Genomic DNA, 22,323 nt, shown 5'->3' with positions numbered 1-22,323 from the left:
CATGATCTATTACATGCTATAACATTTAGGGATTTTTTTAAATTTTATTTAATTGTTAAACATCGTGTAGAGGGGAAAGCAGTGCTGGAAACATAGAGAAAGCAAATCTATGACTATGTTGTACTGTAATTTGCATACATTAGTAACCCCCCCCCCCCCCCCCCCCCCCCCAACTTTTTAAAACAAAACTAAATAAAATGATAGAAAGTCTGTACAATAATATGTAGCGAGTAAAAATGTGCAACCAAAGAGGAATAATTCACAAGCCAAAATCCTGTGATGGGATACAGCTGTCCCTTTTTTTCATAAAAACAAAGTTGTCAGATCTGTGATCCAAAGTAATTAAAACTAAAAGGTTCAGGGATCCCAAACAAAGGGATACTGTTAAAGCAACGTGGAGGGTGGAGGTGGAGGAGTGGGCCACAGTTCAAATGACTAACAGTTTTAAATAAGTCGAAACTTAGATAACATCCACAATGACAATGAAAAGTATGACACACCACCCAAGTGTGTAACGGGTTGAAATTATTGATATAGCCTACAGTGTTTGGTGATTTCTGACTTGAGTCTAGAAGTGATTCTAAATTTTAGCCAGTAACTGACTGAAAATGATTTTCACCCAAATATTAAACACAATTTTTAAAATTGCTCAGTTACTTTAAGACTCTGAAAGTGAGGCGCTTTCTAAAAATGTATTTGGATGCTTCTCGTGGCTTTTTCAAGTGAACTTAAACACTTTTCATCTGGACAGGTGTAATCGAAAAGAAGAAGAACTATCAGTTTATGTTTCTTGTATTCTTGTTTAAATTAAACACTTGTTAACAATGTTAATTTAAGACATACTTAGTGGTGTGTATGAGCATTTTGTGACAGACATAGCCTGTTTTTTGTTCGTCACCAGCTTTATCTTCCTCGCTGACTCTTAATTGAATATTTATGTTGATGCCACTAACAGGCATCATAAAACTTGTGTTTAACAAAACTGTACCGTACTGTACAATCAAAGAGGAATGATCACCAAGGAAAAACTTCTGGGATGCAAAAAAAAACCCCATTTGAAAGCAAATTTCTTAATTCCGTGATCCAAACGAAATACAGGGCAAAGGACCATGTAATTGCTGACTCCACCTACGGAGTTACGGAGGAACGTTGTTTTTTCTCACACGCCCTCACAGTATTTAACGGATTTGAAACGTCATCACTTTAGAAACGTGTTTCTAACTTGTTAACTGAACTCAACCCTGTACTGCATGGGTAGCTGCTCGCAGGAAAAAGAAGAGCAAATGGGTGGACTTGTTTGTGTTTTCGGGCGCAGTTATTTCAGGAAAAATTGAAATGTGTTGTTTCTTTTTGACACCTTGCCTGGTGCTGCAGGCTGTGCTCCTGCTGAGCAGCGGTGCTGACGGTATGTAGAAAGATTTTGTCTTTATTCATGCATGCTTGCACTACAACACAGCTCATATAACTACAGTCATGGATCAAAGGGCAAACGCTAAGAAAGATGGGATATTTGTAGAAACAGATTCATGTGTCAATCTCAGTCGGCGTGTGTGAAACAGAGCTGTGCGCGTGTATTCAGATTTACCTAACGTAACGTAAAAAGAACAGACGTGTGCACCTTAGAACACACACGCTATCAAAGCAGAGTGAAGCTGACCCCCCACCCACTTGAAACGTAAAGGCAAATAGGCGGAGCGGTTAGTGCTACGTTTGTGCAGATTTGTGCAGGTAAAATTAGGTAAAATTAGCGTTTGTGCTGCTACGGTTTCCGAGATATTAAACTTTATTTTATAGGTCATTCAAAGGTCACCATCCCCCCAGACTGCTCCAAAACAAACCAAAATGGTCTACTTTTTTAGTGCTACGTTTGTGCTGATTTGTGCAGGTAAAATTAGCGTTTGTGCTGCTTCTGTTTTAAAGATATTAATGAAAATGGAAAGGTCAACCAGCCCCCCCACATTACCCAAATCCAACAAAAGTGGTATCAAACGTTTGTGCTACGTTTGTGCTGGTTTGTGCTGCAAAGATTTTCGTTTGTGCTGCTATCATTTTAAAGATATTAATAAAAATTTCTAGAGGTCATCAGAGGTCAACCAGCCCCCCCACATTAATTAAATCAAACAAAATGGGTGTCAATCAACTGTGCTACGTTTGTGCTGGTTTGTGCTGCTAAAATTTTCGTTTGTGCTGCTTCTGTTTTAAAGATATTAATGAAAATGTAAAGGTCAAAAGGTCAACCAGCCCCCCCACATTACCCAAATCCAACAAAAGTGGTATCAAACGTTTGTGCTACGTTTGTGCTGGTTTGTGCTGCAGAAATTTTTGTTTGTGCCGTTATTATTTTAAAGATATTAACAAAAATTTCTAGAGGTCAACCAGCCCCCCCATATTAATGGAATCAAACAAAATGGATGTCAAACGTTTGTGCTGGTTTGTGCTGCAAAAATGCTTGTTTGTGCTGCTAACATTTTAAAATGTTTAATAAAATAACGTCTTGATGCGTGCTTAATCATCCAGGTAAGTAAATCCCAAAAGGTTGATTCTGTTCATCTGGACATTTTCAGTTGGAGAAACGTTTCGTCACTCATCCAAGTGACTTCTTCAGTCTCAGCTGACTGCAGGTTTCCCCAACCATATAAACACCCGTGAGTGAAGTTGCCCCCCCTACCTTCTTCAAATCGAACAAAATTGATGTCAAACATTTGTCCTGCAAATTATTTTGTTTGTGCAGGTTATGTTTCCCTAATTTTATAAACAGTACATGTACAGTGAGAGAGAGATGTTACATCTGTCTTCACTTGCATCCCAGTCATAGAAGCGTTGGAGGTCGTTCATAAGAGATTACAGGATCATCCCAACCTCAGCAACAGGACCACTCTCAGCACTGATCAGTTGTGTTTGCTTTTGGAACTGTCTTAATTCCACCTATTTTGCATAAGGGTCAGTACAGGCAGAAATCTAGGTGTGCCATGGGTTCCCACAGGCCCCTGCTCAAAGTCACCAAACCAGTTCGTAAGCAGGTACAGGTGTGGCCAGAAGGGTCCTCAGAGGCACTGCTTTTCCACCACAGGCCGCCACACACGACAACACCACAGACTTTCAGGAATATACAGAAACTGTCACTGCCTACATCCCAAAATGCATCGATGATGTCACAGAGACCAGGACTATCACTGTCTGGGCCAATCAGAAACCATGGCTCACAGGTCAGGTTTAAATGCTCCTAAAGTTGAAAAATGCAAGCCTTCAGAGCCGGGAATTAGGTGAGTCTAAAAACAGCAAGGGCAAACCTGTCACGTGGCATCAGCTACAGCAAAGCTTCAGCGACAGCAGAGATACTTGGAGGCAGTGGCAAGGAATACAAACCATCACAGACTACAAGCCCACTCTACAGACCGTGGTGACACAATCCCCAGACAGTGTGTGGAGATCCCTCCACCATCATTACTGAACCCAAGAAGTCATCTATCTCCTGCTTTAAGGACTACCGTCCTGTCAAACTCACCTCCATCATTATTAAGTTAAGTGCTTTGAACGGTTAGTCATGCATCAAATCAAATTATTGCTTTCCCCCAACCTGGATCCATTTCAGTTCGCATACCGGTCAAAACGCTCAACCGATGATGGAATTTCAACTGCCCCTCACTCAGCCCTCACACATCTGAACACTAGAGACTCATATGTCAGAGTGCTGTTCATAGACTTCAGTTCAGCATTCAACACCATCATTCCCCAGCAACTCATTCACAAACTGGATCTGCTGGGGATCAGCACCTTGCTGTATAACGGGCTGCTAGATTTCTTGACAGGAAGACAGCAGACAGTACGGGTCAACAGCAACACCTCCAGCAAGGGAACTATAAGAGAACAGCACCACCAAGGCTGGAGACGGAGCAATACTGGAAGAGCATATGGGAGAAGGATGCAACCCATAACGGCAATGCTCAGTGGCTAGAGGATCTGAGGGCAGACCACAGCGACCTCCCTGAACAGGGTCCAGTAACCATCACAGTGGCAGATATCCAAGAAAGGGTCTCCAGTATGAAGAGTTGGACAGCACCAGGGCCCGACATGGTTCACGCCTACTGGCTGAAGAAGCTGACTGCACTCCACGAGCGTCTGGCAGCACAAATGAACCAGCTGCTAGTTAACGAGAGACACCCGGAATGGCTAACTGAAGGCCGGACGGTCCTGATCCCCAAGGACCCCAAGAAGGGACTGGTCCCCTCCAACTACCGACCAATAACCTGCCTCAGTACTACATGGAAGCTCCTGTCAGGCATCATATCGGCTAAGATGAACAGGCACATGGGTCAATACATGAGCGGGACACAGAAAGGAATTGGCAAGAATACCAGAGGCGCAAAACACCAGCTACTGGTAGACAGAACAATCAGCCGAGACTGCAAGACCAGACTGACCAACCTGTGCACTGCCTGGATTGATTACAAGAAGGCCTATGACTCAATGCCCCACAGCTGGATACTGGAATGCCTAGAATTGTACAAGATCAATGGGACCCTAAGAGCCTTCATCAGGAACTCAATGGGGATGTGGCGTACAACACTAGAGGCCAACTCCAAGCCCATAGCACAAGTCACCATCAAGTGCGGGATCTACCAAGGAGATGCTCTGTCCCCACTGCTGTTCTGCATAGGCCTGAACCCCCTCAGTGAGATCATTAACAAGACTGGCTACGGATACCGACTACGGAACGGAGCAGTTGTCAGCCACCTCCTGTACATGGATGACATCAAGCTGAATGCCAAGAGTGAACGAGACATCGATTCACTGATCCACACTACCAGGCTATACAGCAATGACATTGGAATGTCGTTCGGACTGGAGAAGTGTAGTCGGATGGTATCAAAGAGAGGGAAGGTAGTCAGAACTGAGGGGATTGAACTACCAGAAGGCAACATTGCAGACATAGAGGACAGTTACAAGTACCTGGGGATCCTGCAGGCAAATGGGAACCATGAAGAGGCCGCTAGAAAGGCTGCAACCACCAAGTACCTGCAGAGGGTCAGGCAAGTCCTGAGGAGTCAGCTGAATGGTAAGAACAAGATCCGGGCCATCAACACGTACGCCCTGCCCGTGATCAGGTACCCTGCTGGGGTAATAGGCTGGCCAAAGGAGGAGATAGAAGCCACTGACATAAAGACAAGAAAGCTCCTTACCATGCATGGAGGGTTTCACCCCAAGTCCAGCACCCTGAGGCTGTACGCTAAGCGGAAGGAAGGGGGCCGGGGACTGGTGAGTGTCAGCACCACAGTCCAGGATGAGACAAGGAACATCCAAGAATACATTGGGAAGATGGCCCCAACTGACCGAGTGCTCAGTGAATACCTCAGGCAGCAGAAACCCAAGAAAGAGGAGGGAGACGAGGAACCATCATGGAAGGACAGGCCCCTGCACGGTATGTACCACCGGCAGATAGAGGAGGTGGCTGATATCCAGAAATCCTACCAGTGGCTGGACAAAGCTGGACTGAAAGACAGCACAGAGGCACTAATCATGGCAGCACAAGAACAAGCTCTGAGTACAAGATCCATAGAGGCTGGGGTCCATCACACCAGGCAAGACCCCAGGTGCAGGCTGTGTAAAGATGCCCCAGAGACAATCCAGCACATAACAGCAGGGTGCAAGATGCTAGCAGGCAAGGCATACATGGAACGCCATAACCAAGTGGCCGGCATAGTGTACAGGAACATCTGTGCCGAGTATAACCTGGAAGTCCCGAGGTCAAAATGGGAGATGCCCCCAAGGGTGGTGGAGAATGACCGAGCTAAGATCCTGTGGGACTTCCAGATACAGACGGACAAAATGGTGGTGGCTAACCAACCGGACATAGTGGTGGTAGACAAACAGAAGAAGACTGCCGTAGTGATCGATGTAGCGGTTCCGAATGACAGCAACATCAGGAAGAAGGAACACGAGAAGCTGGAGAAATACCAAGGGCTCAGAGAAGAGCTCGAGAGGATGTGGTGGGTGAAGGTAACGGTGGTCCCCGTGGTAATCGGAGCACTAGGTGCGGTGACTCCCAAGCTAGGCGAGTGGCTCCAGCAGATCCCGGGAATAACATCGGAGATCTCTGTCCAGAAGAGCGCAGTCCTGGGAACAGCTAAGATACTGCGCAGGACCCTCAAGCTCCCAGGCCTCTGGTAGAGGACCCGAGCTTGAAGGATAAACCGCCCGCAGGGGCGTGCTGGGTGTTTTTTTTATATATATATATATATATATATATATATATATATATATATATATATATATATATATATATATATATGTATTTTTTTTTTTTTTTTTTTTTTTTTTTTTTTTTTTACATATTTACACAGACATGTCAGCTCTTTGTTTAAATGTATACAGATGCCCTGCAGGTACTTACAGATCATCCTACTCATTTAGTAACTTCCTAAGCAGAATAGATTATTCCAACATACTCATTGGATTTGAATATCCCTGAGCACATGAGAAATGTGCATTTCCAGACTAGGTGGCAGTAGTTCCTGGAGGTTTCAGTCTCTTGCTGGGTGAAGTTGGTTACAAAGTAGGTGCTGCACCAAAAACAAAGTGTTTACTTTGGTTGAGAGCAGATTGCCACCATTGTCTGTATTTTTCCATGTTTGTCTGTGAATGCTCACTAACTACTAGCTGAGCAATAGTACATCTTGAAAAAGCATGATGCAAACCAAAATTAAAGCCACGGTGTTCAGTCAGTAGCTGGAGCATAAAATATAATACAGCTGACCAATTTTTTTTTCCACTACATGATTTTTGATTGTCTCTCCATACAGTGTGAGGTTGAGTCCAGTTTGTCATAAATACCATCAAGTGTTCTTGCAACACATAATGATTAATGTGTTGTGCCTTGCATAAAAAAAAAAAAAAAAAAACTAAGCAGGAGGACAGATACAAGTTAACTTATACTTTAGAGTTTAATCCTGTAAACCTTATTGGGCACTCTATTTTAACTTTTTCAGTTCCCATCATTAATACTTCTTCATTTACTTTACAGCTCTGCAGGTGATTGATGGAAGCGTGACAGTGGTTCAAGGTGATACAGCTATCTTACCTTGCAAACTCAGACTCACTGACTCCACGGAAGACTTGATACAGATTACCTGGCAGAGGAGGACCAGAGAAAAACCCAGTAATGACAATTTTATCACTGTTGGACCAAGTCAAGAAACACGGTTTGTCAATGGACGTGATGATCGATTTAAATATATCGGGAATTTTAATGACAAAAATGCAACTCTCCAGTTATCCAATGTTGCCCTGAAGGATGAAGGCAGCTACACGTGCATCTTCACCCTGTTTCCCAGTGGAAATCAGAAGACTGAAATACCTCTAAAAGTGACTGGTATGGAAGAAAAAAACAACTTTTATTTAGAATAATTCTCTTTGCGCTTGTGTTTGAAACAGTTACTTTCACCATGTTGCTCCCATGTTAAGTAATTGTGTGCTGTAACTCTCCTAGTGCCTCCTTTCACAAACGTCAAGGAGAATCTTCCGACTTTGGGCACAGAAGAGGTTTTATTTGCTACCTGCACGGCTGCTGGATCGAAGCCTCCTGCAGAGGTGAGGTGGCTCACTGGTGCTTTGGGAGACAAAGTGAGGACGACAACAAACTCCATCCAGTATGACAACGGTACGACTACCACAGTCAGCTCATTGTTTGGTGTTCCTACGAGAGAGATTAACGGTCAACAGGTCCAGTGTGTCATCAGCGGTGACTTTCTGACTAAAGAAATAAGTCTGCCCTTCACCATACAGGTCTACTGTGAGTATCAGCTGCTCATGTAGTTTATTATTTGTCTTCTTTTGTGTCACTGTTGATTTAAAATTTTTTAATGATTTGATCAGATTTTTGTTTAAAACTGTCGTGTATGATACAAGACAAGTCAGAATTATTACCTGAATGTCATGTTGTTCTATTTTAAAAAGGCATGTCGCAGACACACCACCCAGTATTACACTCAGCTGTTTAATTACTAAACTGTAGAAAGTCTGCAAAAACATCTTGGATAATTTCTCTATACTGGTTACTCATTGTTATCTAGCCATGCACATATTTAATGATAAAATACTTTAAAAACAAAAGAAAAGCAAAGTCTGATCATTCAGTGCTTATAATATAGATATTTATAACTCTAAATCATTTTTTGTTAGACAGTAACCCTCACTTACATACTTTCTGCAACAGAAAACATAAAATATTTAAAGTTCTTCTTCTTCTTCAGGATTTTTTTACTTGCCACATCATCTTTGATCTCATGACTTTCCTTTGAGTAAAGGGTCAATTGTCAAAATGTCAAGCAGAAATAGACATTTCAGACAAAATATAAATGAAAACAAATTGCTCTCACAAGGATAATTTGATAATGAGAAAGAGATTTGTTGGGTCAAACCATAAGACAAAAATAGCTGAGGCTATTTTGAAAGAGAAAGCTCATTCAGTAGCTTTGCTTAGTGATGTGGTACATTTGTGGTGTTATGTGTCTGAAAATTCCCTTAAAAGGCAAAACTTGGCATGCATAGTTGAAAGTGACTGTTGGCAAGCCAAAGAAGGAGAATAGCATGGTTTCAACTTTTAAAACAGAGGCTATCCTTGATATTTTTTTAGAATCCTGTGAAACAGCACAGCGGTATGCATGCTTTTTGTCAGTGCTTTGATTGATATAAATCTTATCAACAACTAAGAGCATGACACATGCACATATCCACAGCCCACTTTGTTTGCATCCACAAAGTAGTGTAAATCAGTAGTGGTGTCGTGTCAGAATGCAACAAGAAAAAAATGTTTCTCTGAATGAAATTGAAAGTAAACAAAAGTTCACCAAAATGTACTTTATGTAACATTATAGGATTTAAACACGTGTGAAATGTTATTTCTTTATTTCAGGATTAAATCTGTTCTTGTTTTCTTTTTTTGCAGTCTCTCCCACAGAAGTGAACATCAGCCTGATTTCAGAGGACACATTTGAGTGCGTGGCAGAAGCCAACCCAAAAGCCAAATATAACTGGAGCAGGTAATTAATTTGCAGAATGGTTTAACCAAAACATTCCAGTACTCTGGTTTTTTTTTAGTTGATCTTAATTATACTGTGTTCAAGATGTGGTTCAAAAAGAATTTAAACTGCACCCTCAGAGTTTGATTTATGTTCTTTGACACAAAAAATAAACCCTGAGAGAGAGGTATTGTATTTAAGGCTATATTACATCATGTAGCAGTATTCAGTGAAACATGTTCCAAAGTAAGGCTTTACTGTAATTACATTACATTATCAGTTATACAGTAATATACCATTAACACTATACTAAATTCAGTAATATAATTAGTTACTAATATGTTGTTACTTGCATTACAATTATGCCACAAAGGTTCTTGAGTTAACTGAATGATGGTGGATAGAAAGGGAAAAACAAACATCAACCTTTACTTCATGAGCACTTTGGTACAATCAGCTGGTTTTAATTGGTATGCAGGGTGGAGGAAAATGCTGGAGCAGTCTACAACGTTTGAAGAGTGAAGACATGGATATTTATTTGTTTTATTGCACTAAAGTAGCAGAGTGCAGTGGTAAAGTGCAAACTGCACCCTGCATCCAGCATAGGCCAATGTTTCCCAACCATTTGGAGCCACGGAACATTTTTCACGTTAGAAAAATCACAGCACACCACCAAACAAAATGTCACAAAGTGTTCAGATAATTTTTCTCTGCGCACCAGGTATAGTTGAAGTCGTTCATTTTGTTCCCAGTATACCTTTTTTGCTTTCTTTTGCCCACTACTCATGTTAGGGCCTTCATCTGGGGACCAAGGTGAGACTGACCTTTTGACTTTTTCCTTTTCAAATATTTATCTGTTGCTATTATGCGCTGCATGTCTCACAGTATGACAATTATATAATTTCGTCTTTGTCTTCTTCTGTTTAACTGGCAGTTGCATATCCATTTAATTGGATGAAGTAGTTGTACTGCCCTCTAGTGGAAGAAAATGTAATTGTTCTGTCCGTTACTCACGCCGATCGCTTAGAGCAGTGGTTCCCAAACTTTTTTTCGCTGGGCCCGCCTTTGTTTTACAGAAAATGTTGCCCCCCCCCCCCGACCCCGTGCGCGCGCGCACACACACGCACGCACTTACACATCCTCCAACCACACACACCCATATTTTGCTCAATTGCGGTTTATTTCACACCTCAAACATTTAGTAAACAATTAAGCAAATACAAGTAATCTGCAGGTAGTAAGAAAATAAACTACTAACTCTTTTACGCTACGTCTGCACCTACACGGGTATTTTTGAAAACGCAGCTGTTTCGTCTTCAGGTTTTACACGCTTACATATAAACACGCAGTTACTGTCCCTCTTTTTAGAAAGGCAGAGGCGTCATGGTATAATTATTTTACGTGTAGTTGTTTTTTTCCTGTGTAATAATATTCAACATTGCTATCAATGCATTTTTTTTTAAAAAATGCCTCTCTGTGCAAAATGGGTTTAAAAACATAAACAGCTGTGGGATACTGTTTGTCCATGATTTAGACAGGGGGAACAAATCGTGGCAGAAACGGCCTGATGTTATTTGTATCCCGCTGTAACTTTACTGTATAAAGAGCTAACATCTCCAAAATGTCAAGAGTAGTTAGTCATTAAAAGTGTTTGTGAACTAAAAATCAAGAATGTGGGATGTTGTTTGTCCGTGATTTGGAGAGCCCAGCGGTACTCCCGACGAAGGGAAAACCAATTTTGCAGGGGAGACCTACCTCGGCACTTGTGCAGGTGAAACTAAAGGGAAGATATGCTTCACCATATTTTCTAGTCTTTGGCTTAGAATGAAGTTGGTTTGGAAACATATTCAGCGATGCTTCATCTCCTGCTTTGCTTTTCTGTAGGCGCCCTATGCTAGCAGTGTCCAAGCGTTGTTTTTTTGTTTTCTTTTTTTCCTTTTCATACCTCGCCCCTCCTGCAATGGCTCTGCGCCCCCGCTAGGGGGTGGGCCCCACACTTTGGGAAGGTCTGGCTTAGAGTACTAATTAGTTGGCACCAGATAATCTTCCACAGCACACCTGATCATTTCTCAAGGTACTGTTGGGAAACACTGGCCTAGGCCAGCGGTCCCCACCCTTTTTTGCGCCACGGACCAGTATATGTCTGACATTATTTTCATGGACTGGCTTTTCAGGTGTCGCGGATAAATACAACAAAATAAAACCAGTACCGGTACCAAAAAAAGAAGATTTTTCAGAAGTCACGGGAAAAGACTCAGGGAAACAGAGTTAATGATAAAAATGATAAAAATAAAATAACAAAAACTGCTAAAAACCCTCAAAACCGTAAATTTTACACCCAAGCCTCAACTCTTGCGGCCTGGTACTAAACGACTGATGGACCGGTACTAGTCCGTGACCCGGGAGTTGTGGACAGCTGGCCTAGACTAGAGCACATAGACAGCCTTACTTTGGAACACATACTCAGCTCGTAAGCAGAGTGTGAAGTAAGCAGTCTTGGCCAAGTCCAACACTCACTCGGAATGGATTTGACTTAGTACTAGCAAAATGGACCAGCTCTTACTACAGTTGTACAAGGACCAAATAACAATAGGAGCGTAATGATAGACCATAAATATTGAATTCCTGGATTACCATTCACAGGATCACCGCCCTGAACCTCCACCCACCATTGAAGAGGTGTTTCAACTAAGTGCCCAACGGCATCCAAAGACAGCATCCTCAGCCACCGCCCAATACAGACTCCACCCAATATCTATGGTGCCTCCATGGGTGGTGAGCACTTAGGAGGGGAAGGCCAATGTTCTCCGTGGTATTAGGATATGTTGTAGTTCAAATTTGCCATAAAAGGATATCTTCCTTTATAAAGTATTTATTTTACTGAAATTGCCAAGTCTTATTGCATTGATCCACATGCACAAAATAAACTTGTTAACATAATGTTTGACTTTAACGTTTTAGCTCAATATAGCTCAATTATTTCGAATTAGGACTAATCTCGGTGAGTGTGATCACCTGGCAGATATGGCTGGCTTCAGGGAGGGAAAACTTTCCAGGCCAGGTGTTGCACGAAGGCATGAACACCGCCATACGCATAGAGAAGAATATGAGGGATCGGGAACAGACAACAAAACTTAAAAAACCCCCAGATATGATAGGTCGAGTAGCGAGGACTGGCGAACCATGACACTACAACTGCATACACTATTTTCTCATTGCTTGACCACACACGAGTAGAAAGTAGTTTCATCTCTCTTTTCTGTATCCGTGCTGGGATGAAGGCTGTTATATTGATTCTTTTGCAATGGTTTTATTCAGTAACTCTCAAACAATCAGTTTGGTTTTGAGGCTCTTGTTTATTTCTTCACAACAACCTGATATTTTATTACATAAAGACTTGGTGTTTCTATTCTGGGTTTAATATAAATGGAACGTGATTGATAATGATTTGATGTGTTGCTGACGTCTGTGAATTTGAGATCTGAAGATTTAATTTTAGATTCATATAACATTGGTGATACTACTTAATGCTTTCATGTTGATGCATTCCTTTTATGTGTGTGCGGGAATGCAGAGATATTGCCCATATACATGCCCATTAAGGTTGGATCGACTTAACTATTGTCATTTTATACACATACCAAACGTGAGCAGGGCAGTATGTGGGAGTTTGTTTATCTTTGTAACCTTTGTACCTCTGCATCATGCTGGTTTTAGTTACCGGTATTGTTTAAAAATGGTCAATGATCAACCTGAGTGTAGGAACTCTTTATCAACTCTTTATCAATCTGTGGTATGCAACTTAACAAAAGTTAAGCCACTGCTATGCTGTCTTATTCTGCAGAAACCATATTCACAGTCAAAGCGTTGTATGCTTTATATGGCGTGTAACATCTGGTCTGATAACGCTTATTAATGCAGTCCTCCCAAGGGTGGCTATCTCCAACACTACAGGGCATTATAATTATTATATAAATTATACCAAATTAAAACTACTCTGCAACCTACTTCCTGCAGAAAGAAATACTCCTGTCTGCTTGTTTGTTTTGAGGGACAACATTTTTGGTTGATATCATTAACTCGTCAGAGCAGCTGAATCCCATTTTTTCCCTCTAAGATAACTACAAAAACTGTCCATCAAAAGCAAGATACAAAACTTTGTGGCAGAATTGCACTTGAAAACTAAATATTGCCAGTAAATACACAAGTAGGTCCATTTCAGTATAAGAAAATTATGTGTAAAAGAAAGGCCAGTTCAAACTTGTTTGAAAGCATCTGGAAGTATTGCAGCTCTGTTGTTTTGGCTGTCCAGGAGCTCTGGGGAAGTATGTAGGCTGATTCAGCTCAGCAGAAAGAAACCAATTCTCAAATCAGAGCCAGTAGGCCTTGTGTTGGCCAATAATATGGATAACATATTCAGAAAGCAAATGATTTATTGGACTGTTTTACAGGTTTAAAAAGAGTTGGCACGCATTAAGCAATCATCTTTTCAGGTAGATACAAGTACAGACTTGCCTGTTTGTTCTCATTTACAGGATGTGTGCACAGTTCATATTGAAAGTTGATATCATCCTTGTTGATCTTTGTTGGCCTTCAGACAACAATTCTGACGTCTAAAGAACCGATCGGGACAGGCAAAAAAAAAAAAAGGATCAGCCTGATATTATTTGTGTCCCATTGTAACTTTACTGTATAAAGAGCTAACAACTAAAAATCAAGAATGTGGGATACTGTTTGTCTGTGATTTGGACAGCTCAGCACGTGCTCCCGACACAGGGGAAATAAATTTTGCCAGGTACACCTACCTTGGCACCACTGTTGTGCAGGTGAAGCCAAAGGCCAAGATATGATTCATTGTATTTTCGAGTCTTTGGCAGTCAATTACAGCATTGAAAGTTAGGACATACTTGGATGATATAAAATAAAATAGTTTCACCCTCTAAACTCCATCTTAAGATTATTTTGAAGTGATTGCTAGTAACAAATGTTATGTTTATAAATAGACAAAGGAATAACAGATAACTTGAATATTTTTCTTATACTAAAGCTGTTTTATTTTCGTTTTTTATTTCATTATGAGGAAAGTCCTATCCATTAAACTGCACTGGTGTCACTCAGTAGTCTTTCTTGGGCTCTCTGTCTATAGTTTACTGCTGATGATCCATTAGATGTGAGGAATTCCTGGTGAATGCCATGTTTGTGTTAGTCTTGCTTTATGTTTATTGCTCTAAAGCTACACTAAGGGATTAAGACTAGTTCTTTCTGTTAGAGTTATTGAGCGCTATGTGGACCCTGTGGAGAAACAGAAGTTTTATTTTCTGGTATCCAAACCTGCTTTTGTTTAGATGTGACCTATTGAATTGTCCAATCAATGCACTACATAAGGCAATAAAAACTAATTCAAAAGGGAAAAATTGCTTTAAATTTGATTCTTTTAACTTATAAAATGGTGAACAAGATGGTACACAGTACAAAACATTACTAAAACTAAAATTTTCTGCCCAAGAAAGAAATGATGTAACATGTAAGGTTAGCTTTACTTTTGCATTCATAAAATGAAACAATACAGTATCTTGGGGTGAGCAATGAAAGACAAATGGCTAATAATTGAAATTAACGTGAGTTTTGACGCAACTCACAGTTTTCTGCCCTCTCTGTACATCTCACATTAAAGTTTGTTCATGTTTTTCCAGATCTGGCCAGCCTTTGCTGGAGTCTGCTGTCAAAGTAGAGGGTGCGAAGCTACAACTGCTGAGTCTGACCTCTGGTCTAAACGGCCTCTATCGATGTGAAGCATCTAATCCACATGGAAGTAAACACAGTCAGCTCTATGTGCATGTGGCATCAGGTGAGGTCAGCTTGAATTTAGCTATGCAGTTTGTTCGAATCTTTCTGGATTTGTTTCTGACTTTTGGATTTGAACTGATGTTTTGCCATTTTGATTTTATTCTGTTTCCTGGTGCTACTCCTCCACAAGTTTATATAAATACATACTTGAACATCTAAAATTTGAGTAAAACCTCTCCTTATGGAGCTTCAATGATTTTCCAGCCATGCCCAAAAAACATGTTAGAATGCCTTTGTAAACATCTAATTTAGCTTAAACTACAACCTGCATTCAAAAGAAATATCATTCAAGTCACCACTGAAGCGTAGACCACCATATCAAGTTTGTTTCGTGTTTCTTTGATTTACTTTTGCGTAACAAATCTTGTCAGTACAAGTTTTTAATGTGTTCAGTGGAGGTGTTGCATGGTGTTTGAATACCAGCTGAGCCATCTAAATGTGAAAATATATAACTGAATTGCAGGAAACTGGGAACTCATTATATTCTTCCTTTTTGTTTCCCTGCAGGAACTTGCTCTACTGCTTGGACTTTATTTGGCCTTTTGGTTTCCTTCAATGTCATTGGAGCTGCAGTATGGGGCTTATCTAAATCTGGATATTTTAAAAAGTATGTAGAACAATGACTCCACAGATACTTAATATGTAGCATAATATCGAGTACTTCTCATGTGAAACCATAGTCGCATGATGTACAAATAGGTCCACACATTTGTACATAAAAAAACAACAACAAAAACTAGTGTCGTTGCAGTGCAGACTCTGAGGTTGGACAGCAATATTTGTTCTTTTATATACAATTCTCAGTTGTCTTATTATATTTTGAAGGTCTCAAATATAATTCAGCATTTCCCTCTAAAACTGTTGCAGAAGAGTGTGGGCTGCACTATAAATTAAACAGGTAAAAAGTCTGGAGAGGATTCCAAGTGTTACATTTGCACCCTGGAAGCTTTTTCTGTGAACTTCCAACATGTATGTGTCAGTCTCAGTGCAAGATAACAGAATGGAGTCTAAGGAGCTTGGAAAGAAAAGCGTCTGGACTTCTTTAAGTTGATTGAAGACGTTTCATTTCTCATCCGAGAAGCTTCTTCAGTTCTAAGAGTCAAATGGTGGAGAGTCCCAGATTTAAACCCAGTGGGAGTTTCCATACAGGAAGAAACCTCCAGCAGAACTAAGCTCAGAGTGGGGCGGTCGTCTACCGCGACTGATTGGGGAGAGAAATTGAAGGACTTGACAATACTTGTAAACTTGTTGTATATTCACCTGAATACAGCAAATTCAGTCAGTGCCTCACAGTCTGCTTCTCTCTGCCCCTCACCCTGTCTCGTATGATCTCAGGTTTGCTATTTAGTTTTCCCAGTTTGTTCAGTAGCTTCTCTCTTCTTACTTCCTGCTTTTGTCACTCTGCCACTTGTAAATAATCTCTCACTCATATCATCAGTCATTGCCTGCATTTTGGGTCCTTTTCCTCCAACACTACACGGCCTGGCAGCCGTGACAAAATATCTGAAAACAGAAAAGAATCACAAAAGGAGGAAAAGAGAATTAAAAACTAAGATGTGGTGGGATACAGAGACAAAGTTGTTATTGCTCCTAAAAGTTCCTAACCTAACCGTAAAATGCGAACGCTATGTCTTTTGTATTTTTTCACAGGCGGTATCATCTAGTTTCAAAAGATTCTAAAAATGGGACTAATAGCCAAAGAGAAATACTCCAGGAAAAGGTAAAAGTCTTTTTGTTTCCCACAATTTTAAACATCACCCTAAATATATGTGTGCATAATTTAAGGTATCACTGGAGATAGAGTTTAATTATGTACAATTAATTTTATTAAATTTTCTTCTTAAAATATCTGAGCCCCTTAGCAGTAAAATTATTATTGTGTTTTGAATATTCTAGGAGGAAAGTTTAAATAGTCCTTGTAAAATCTTGCATATTCAGTCATAACTAAAATGCCGCTTTATACAAAGGATCTGAATTGTCTCTCTCAGGGATCTCAGCTGACAGCTGTGGAAAGCAGAAATGGATAATACAGCACCTGTACTGAGGGCTCCACCAACGTGTCATTGCAGACTGAGGAATAAACAGATAAGGACCAGGTTAAAGTACTTGGTATCATTTACATCCTCCCCCATTGACATTTCTCCATTTATGAATGTTAGGACCTCATGACATCCTCACTGAGTCTGATTTGACAGTTTCATCAACATGGGCAGTAGTAGTCCACCGAGTAGTTGACTGATATCATTTTGTAGCGCTGTGGCAATGCTCCTACCTCTGCTGCTGGGTCAATACTCTTGTATATTATTGTTCAGCATTCATGTAATACACTGTGCTGGGAAATGCAGAGCAAACGTTTTTGCAACAGCATGTATGAATATGCTGTCCTGGAGCAGCTGAACTATGTCTGGAGCCTGAATAGACTTCAGGTAGGGCTGCTCAATTAATCGAATTTTAATCACGATTACGATCTGGGCTTTCAACGATCATTAAAAATGACTGAGCTGATTATTAGCCCCTCCCTTGTGCTTTACTCTCGCGCTGCTCCGTGTGGCAAATCGAGCGCACCTCTCTGCATTTCAAACACACGTCACAACAATTAAGAGGACCCGAGGGAAGCTCGGAAAGCTAAGCAGAAGTTATTTGGAGAGGAGAGTGACTGCCGTTGGTTGAAAAGAGAGGTAAAAAAAAAAAACTTCAGTGGTGTGGAAACATTATGGGTTCGCGGAGTCAGACGTGGATCAAGTAGACACAGTGTGTAAACTTTGCTACGGTGTCGTAGCTGCACCACGGAGCAACACTGCAAAGTTCACTAACTTACATTTTTCATTTATTTCTTATATTGCAAACATTTGCACTGATATCAGTATTTGCACACTATTTTATATTATTTTTTAAAGTCATTATTCAATACATTGTTATTGTTAACCCTTTAAAGCCGGTCAGAGCGGCACGCTCCAGTTTGTGTAACTATTTTTAAATCCCTGTAGAACCTGAACCATGTAAGCTAGCGCAATAATTTTTTTTGCATATGAAACCAGAGGAGTTGTACTTACATCTCATGCCATCAGCTTGTCCTAGGTCACGGTTTCCTTCCACATATAGCTTTGCAAAAATTGCATAAAAAGCGCTTACAGGAACAAAAACATAATATTCCAGAAACATGCTTTGCCGATCCGATCAGCTGTTTGTAACACTTCCCACATTGAAACAGACGTCAGCGCGAACTATCGCATGTCCGCCATTTTCGTGGAAAATGTAGTTTTTTTACTTGTAAGCCTTAAAAGCCTATACTGGTGTTTTTATAAGTCATGTTTGACTTTTCTGAATAGTTTCTGGGATGCTTAGAACTCGAATTGCACTGCTGGAAATAGTTTATTTTGATGCACATGCTGTTTTCTTTGCAAATTTGCATCATAGGATTGTTTTCGTTTTTCCTGCAGTATATAAAAATTGCTGTATCTCCAAAATAAAACTATGAAGACACTCAAAATAAATTTCCTGTTGTTGTAAACTATTTTTTGCAACTTTTTTGTATTTAAAGTTTTGAGGGATAAAACTCTTAAATTTCTCCAAGTAGATATATATGTATAAAAAAACAAAAACGATTTTCAATTTTTTTGTAGTTTATTGCACTTTTTTTGCAATTAATGTAATTACTATGGACTTAATGCATGCATATTATTAAAATATGGGCTATAACAGTTGTATTGATGTATAGCAACTTGAAATGCTCCCAAAAATGGCACTACAGCATGTAAAAAAATATATATATAAGCTCTGGCAGACTTGGTTCTATGGTAGGTCTTAAAGGGTTAAATAAATATTGTCAAATAATCGAGATCTCAATTTCAGTGAAAATAATCGTGATTATCATTTTTGCCATAATCGAGCAGCCCTAACGTCAGGTACCATCTCATGCTACCAGTCATGGATACTAGCAAAACTACAGACAACTCAGTCAGGATGGATGAGAGAGTAAAGTAAATAAAAAGTGAAATGAATGACCAGAAATGGATGTGGACAGATGGATATTTTTCAGTTTATTCAACTGAATTCCATCTTGCAAAGTTTTGGTTGTTAATGACTGCTTGGTTTTAAAATGCAGCAACCAGCAAAGCTTCTCCTGTGTGTCATATAGTTTGGACTAACTGTTGTTGTTGTTTCTTGTTTTGTTTTCAGTGGAGGGGGGTGGGTGTTCATGTTTGTGGCAACTTTTTTTTAAAGCCTTAAATCATTTAAGTGTGCTGTTTGCTTTGTTTTAAATTAACCAGCTTTAAGTTACTGTTTACATTTACATTTTGTTTCTTTCCTGAAATTTCAACACTGCATTTTGTTTGTTTTGTAATTATATTTATGAAGTGTTACATTGTTGATGTTTTTACTCCTTTTAATAAATTTTTTAATTGTAATCGCATAAATATTATAAGGACTTCCTCAGTTCCTCAGTACTAGGGATGGGTATCGTTTAGGTTTTATCCGATACCGGTGCCAAACCAGTACTTTTGAAACGGTGCCGGTGCTTAAACGGTGCTCAAACTGGTGCTTAAAGAATGGAGAACACAAAATTGGTCCAAAAACCTCTCGTGTTCAGCTGTTTTATTTGTAAAAAGATAACAATGTTAGCCTTTTCTGCAGCTATGGGGCATATATGGTATCATTCTTGGCTGGAAGCAGTGCTTAAACAATGGAAAAAACACAGACTTTGTCCAAAAACCTCTCATGTTTAGCTGTTTTCCACTTTTTCTTTGGTCATTTTAGCCTTTTTGGGGAGAAGGGAGTATCTGCCATCAAACAAGAAGACAGACACATGTAGCTATGATGATGTTTGCTAGTTCACCTTACATGCATTAATTTAATAACGTGGTTAGCCTACTCAACGTAAATTACACACGAACAACATTAAGCTACTCACGCAGAGAAGAACGGCTGCTGCTGCCATCATCATCCGTCATCATTTCTGCTACACTGGCAGGGCTAGAGGCCAGGACTCTCCTCTTCGGGTTTTTGGGGGATGTTGCTAACTCCGGGTCCGATAACAGGCACCACACCTGCAGTAGATGTGCACAGTGTGAGGTCCCGCAGCAAGCTATCAAATATGGCGCATTTCTCGGCTTTTAAAAATAACGCTATGCGTCGCCAGGTGTTTCATCGGATTTGAGGTGTTACCTCCTTTGACAGTATCACAGTATCAGCTTAAAGCACTTGTTGCAGGCTGCTGAGTTTGCATATTTTGCTGTGAAGTACAGCCAGACTTTTGACCACTTTGCCTTGGGCATTTTTAATCTGTAGCTCTGCTCTAACAGAACGTACGTACCTGGACCCGCCTACTATCCTCGGAAACGTAAAATGATTGGCTAGAATCTAAAGTGTATCACAGCTCAGGAAAAAAAATAAAGCACCGAAATGTGCGCTGCTTTTCGATCTGGTTACTACCGTTTATGACAGAACCGATACCGGTACCCATCCCTACTCAGTACACATATTTTTAGTGTATATATCACACCTGTCATCCATGATATTACAATACAGGATCTCGTGGATAAATGAGATACACCGACCAAAGCTTTCTAACACGTCATATGGATGGAAACCTCAGATTGTAATTTTTGGGTAATCTTGTTTAATTCTTTACTATCAAGTCTCCAGCTGCTCCTAATTCGCCTGAGCAGTGTTTTGACTATATTCATTTCACAAGTCTACACAGCTTCTTTGTAGCTTTGGTTTACTCACAAAATGTTTGACCAGAAAAATGACTACAGTGATCAACTGATTGTGTTATCAAATAAAATATCTCAGAAGTGCTGCGTGCGATGGGGGAGTAACGTAGCATTGTTCCGGGGAAGGCTCCGGTGCAAACAAAAGTCTTCTAGAAACTTGAACCTGACATGGGTTACCTGACATGTTTCAATACTGTCTACGACACAGGAGAAAAGAAAAGAAAACCTCACGTTCGATTTCATAAATTCTTCTGAAATAATATACCAACAATTATACATGTGAAACTGTGTCTTAATCATTTAAAAGTAGCTCTTTATCTATTCTCGTCGTTACTAGAAACTGAAAGTCAGAATGTCTCAAACTGCTGTTTTGTTCTTACAAGTGTTTTTATAAGAATCCATGTTTTTTGACTTGCTTTAATTTTATAGAATAAACATAAATGACCTGCATGCCCCTGTCTCATTATCATATTAATATAAAAAAAACTTTTATTTCTTTGTTCTATTAAATACACTGCACCATTATATCCCACATTGCAGTGCCACAAAGATGTCTTTCTTTCAACCTCTCTAGATCACCATGGTAACTCATACTGAACACATAATGGACCGGAGATGGTTTAAAGTCCTTTCAATGAGTCTTTTAATGCACTATGAATGCTACAGAGTCTCCGCTGAAACCTGTTAAGACATATCTCACTATTGCCAACAAATGATGACCTGCTGGGAAGTTATAGAAGTGTGCAGTAGAAGTGATAAAGTATTCAGTTAGTAGCACAGAAAACCTATAAATATGTTTTTAACCACCAAATGGAAACACTAACAACAATCAGTTTATTTCTAAGCTGTTTATCTTGACAAATATTCGATCAGTGTAATTCACTTTACTTTGATCTGGCCACAAACCAACTGTGGCACAGTGTCAGACCACAAATGCATGCAGAAGACTATAAAGAAAAGTTAAATGTGTGAGTGACGAAAGACTGGATTAACAAAGAAAGCTGCAGACTTAGCTATGTTGATGTTGCTTCATACGAAGCCCCCACTAAAATACTTACCACTCATTATCCCTTCCGTTATTTATATAGTGTCACAGTTGTGGATTCTAATCAGGGAGGAGAGATGAAGATCAGCTCTTAAGAATTTTTAATGAAATAAGTCAATTTTTATGAAAAATATGACACATTTTCATCATCCGATGGATTAAAGATAGTGGTTGTGTTTTGTGTGGTGCTGGGATCATCTCTGAGGAAGAAATGCCCTGGTGGAAAAATTTTGACTGCTCATGATCAGAGATAACTTAAATATTGTTAAATATCCTAATTCTTTGTTCTTTGGGCTGAAGGAAGAACAACACTCGGTGTATAAATGCTCAATCAACAATCTCATTATTCCATACAACACTGGAGCATAAATGTCCAGACGGGAGATGTGGACAGGAGGGTGTCCGCCAGATGTCGAAGTGTCTGACCGTTTCTCCCTTTCTTATAGCTTAAGCCCCCCTCCAAAGTCATAAAACCTAAACATCCACATTTTTTCTCTCTCTCAGTGAGCCTGAGTTACGAACTTGGCTTCCTGTTCAGTATGTTTTGTTCTTTCTAATCAGAAAAGGAAGGCCATGATTCTACACAAACAGCATTTCTTATAACTCAGCAGTATAATGCATCATAAATCAGTGTAATGATTTCACAATCTCTAATCCAAGGCATAATGTGGCCTATAGCTGTATAATTCAACAATTA

At 40.0% G+C, this 22,323-nt stretch overlaps 1 protein-coding gene across 2 annotated transcripts; it reads left to right on the top strand.

The window, feature by feature from the left end:
- The first annotated feature begins 1,193 nt into the window (after nucleotides 1-1,193).
- Nucleotides 1,194-16,985, top strand: LOC308410246 (poliovirus receptor homolog). Of its 2 annotated transcripts, XM_080903475.1 has the most exons (8): nucleotides 1,194-1,405; nucleotides 7,022-7,369; nucleotides 7,487-7,789; nucleotides 8,945-9,038; nucleotides 14,711-14,865; nucleotides 15,372-15,471; nucleotides 16,515-16,584; nucleotides 16,853-16,985. In XM_080903475.1, exons 1-8 carry the CDS (start codon nucleotides 1,336-1,338, stop codon nucleotides 16,889-16,891), a joined length of 1,179 nt encoding a protein of 392 aa, XP_080759601.1. In that variant the 5' UTR covers nucleotides 1,194-1,335; the 3' UTR covers nucleotides 16,892-16,985. The 2 variants fall into 2 exon arrangements, with proteins under 2 accessions (XP_080759601.1, XP_080759602.1); XM_080903476.1 differs by lacking the exon at nucleotides 16,515-16,584 and having other exon boundaries at nucleotides 16,853-16,984.
- The last annotated feature ends 5,338 nt before the right edge of the window (nucleotides 16,986-22,323 follow it).

This window comes from Rhamphochromis sp. 'chilingali' (genome assembly GCF_963969265.1).
Source record: "Rhamphochromis sp. 'chilingali' genome assembly, chromosome: 14".
Lineage (NCBI taxonomy): Eukaryota > Metazoa > Chordata > Actinopteri > Cichliformes > Cichlidae > Rhamphochromis > Rhamphochromis sp. 'chilingali'.
Note: the sequence above shows the minus strand (reverse complement) of the source record. Positions and strands in the feature narration are given on the sequence as shown.

Excerpts from the sequence above, each read along its gene's own strand:
- LOC308410246 (XM_080903475.1), top strand. The coding sequence starts at position 1,336 with ATGTGTTGTTTCTTTTTGACACCTTGCCTGGTGCTGCAGGCTGTGCTC. Across the intron at positions 7,790-8,944 it reads CTTCACCATACAGGTCTACT|TCTCTCCCACAGAAGTGAAC; the intron begins GTGAGTATCAGC and ends CTTTTTTTGCAG. Across the intron at positions 16,585-16,852 it reads GAGAAATACTCCAGGAAAAG|GGATCTCAGCTGACAGCTGT; the intron begins GTAAAAGTCTTT and ends TGTCTCTCTCAG.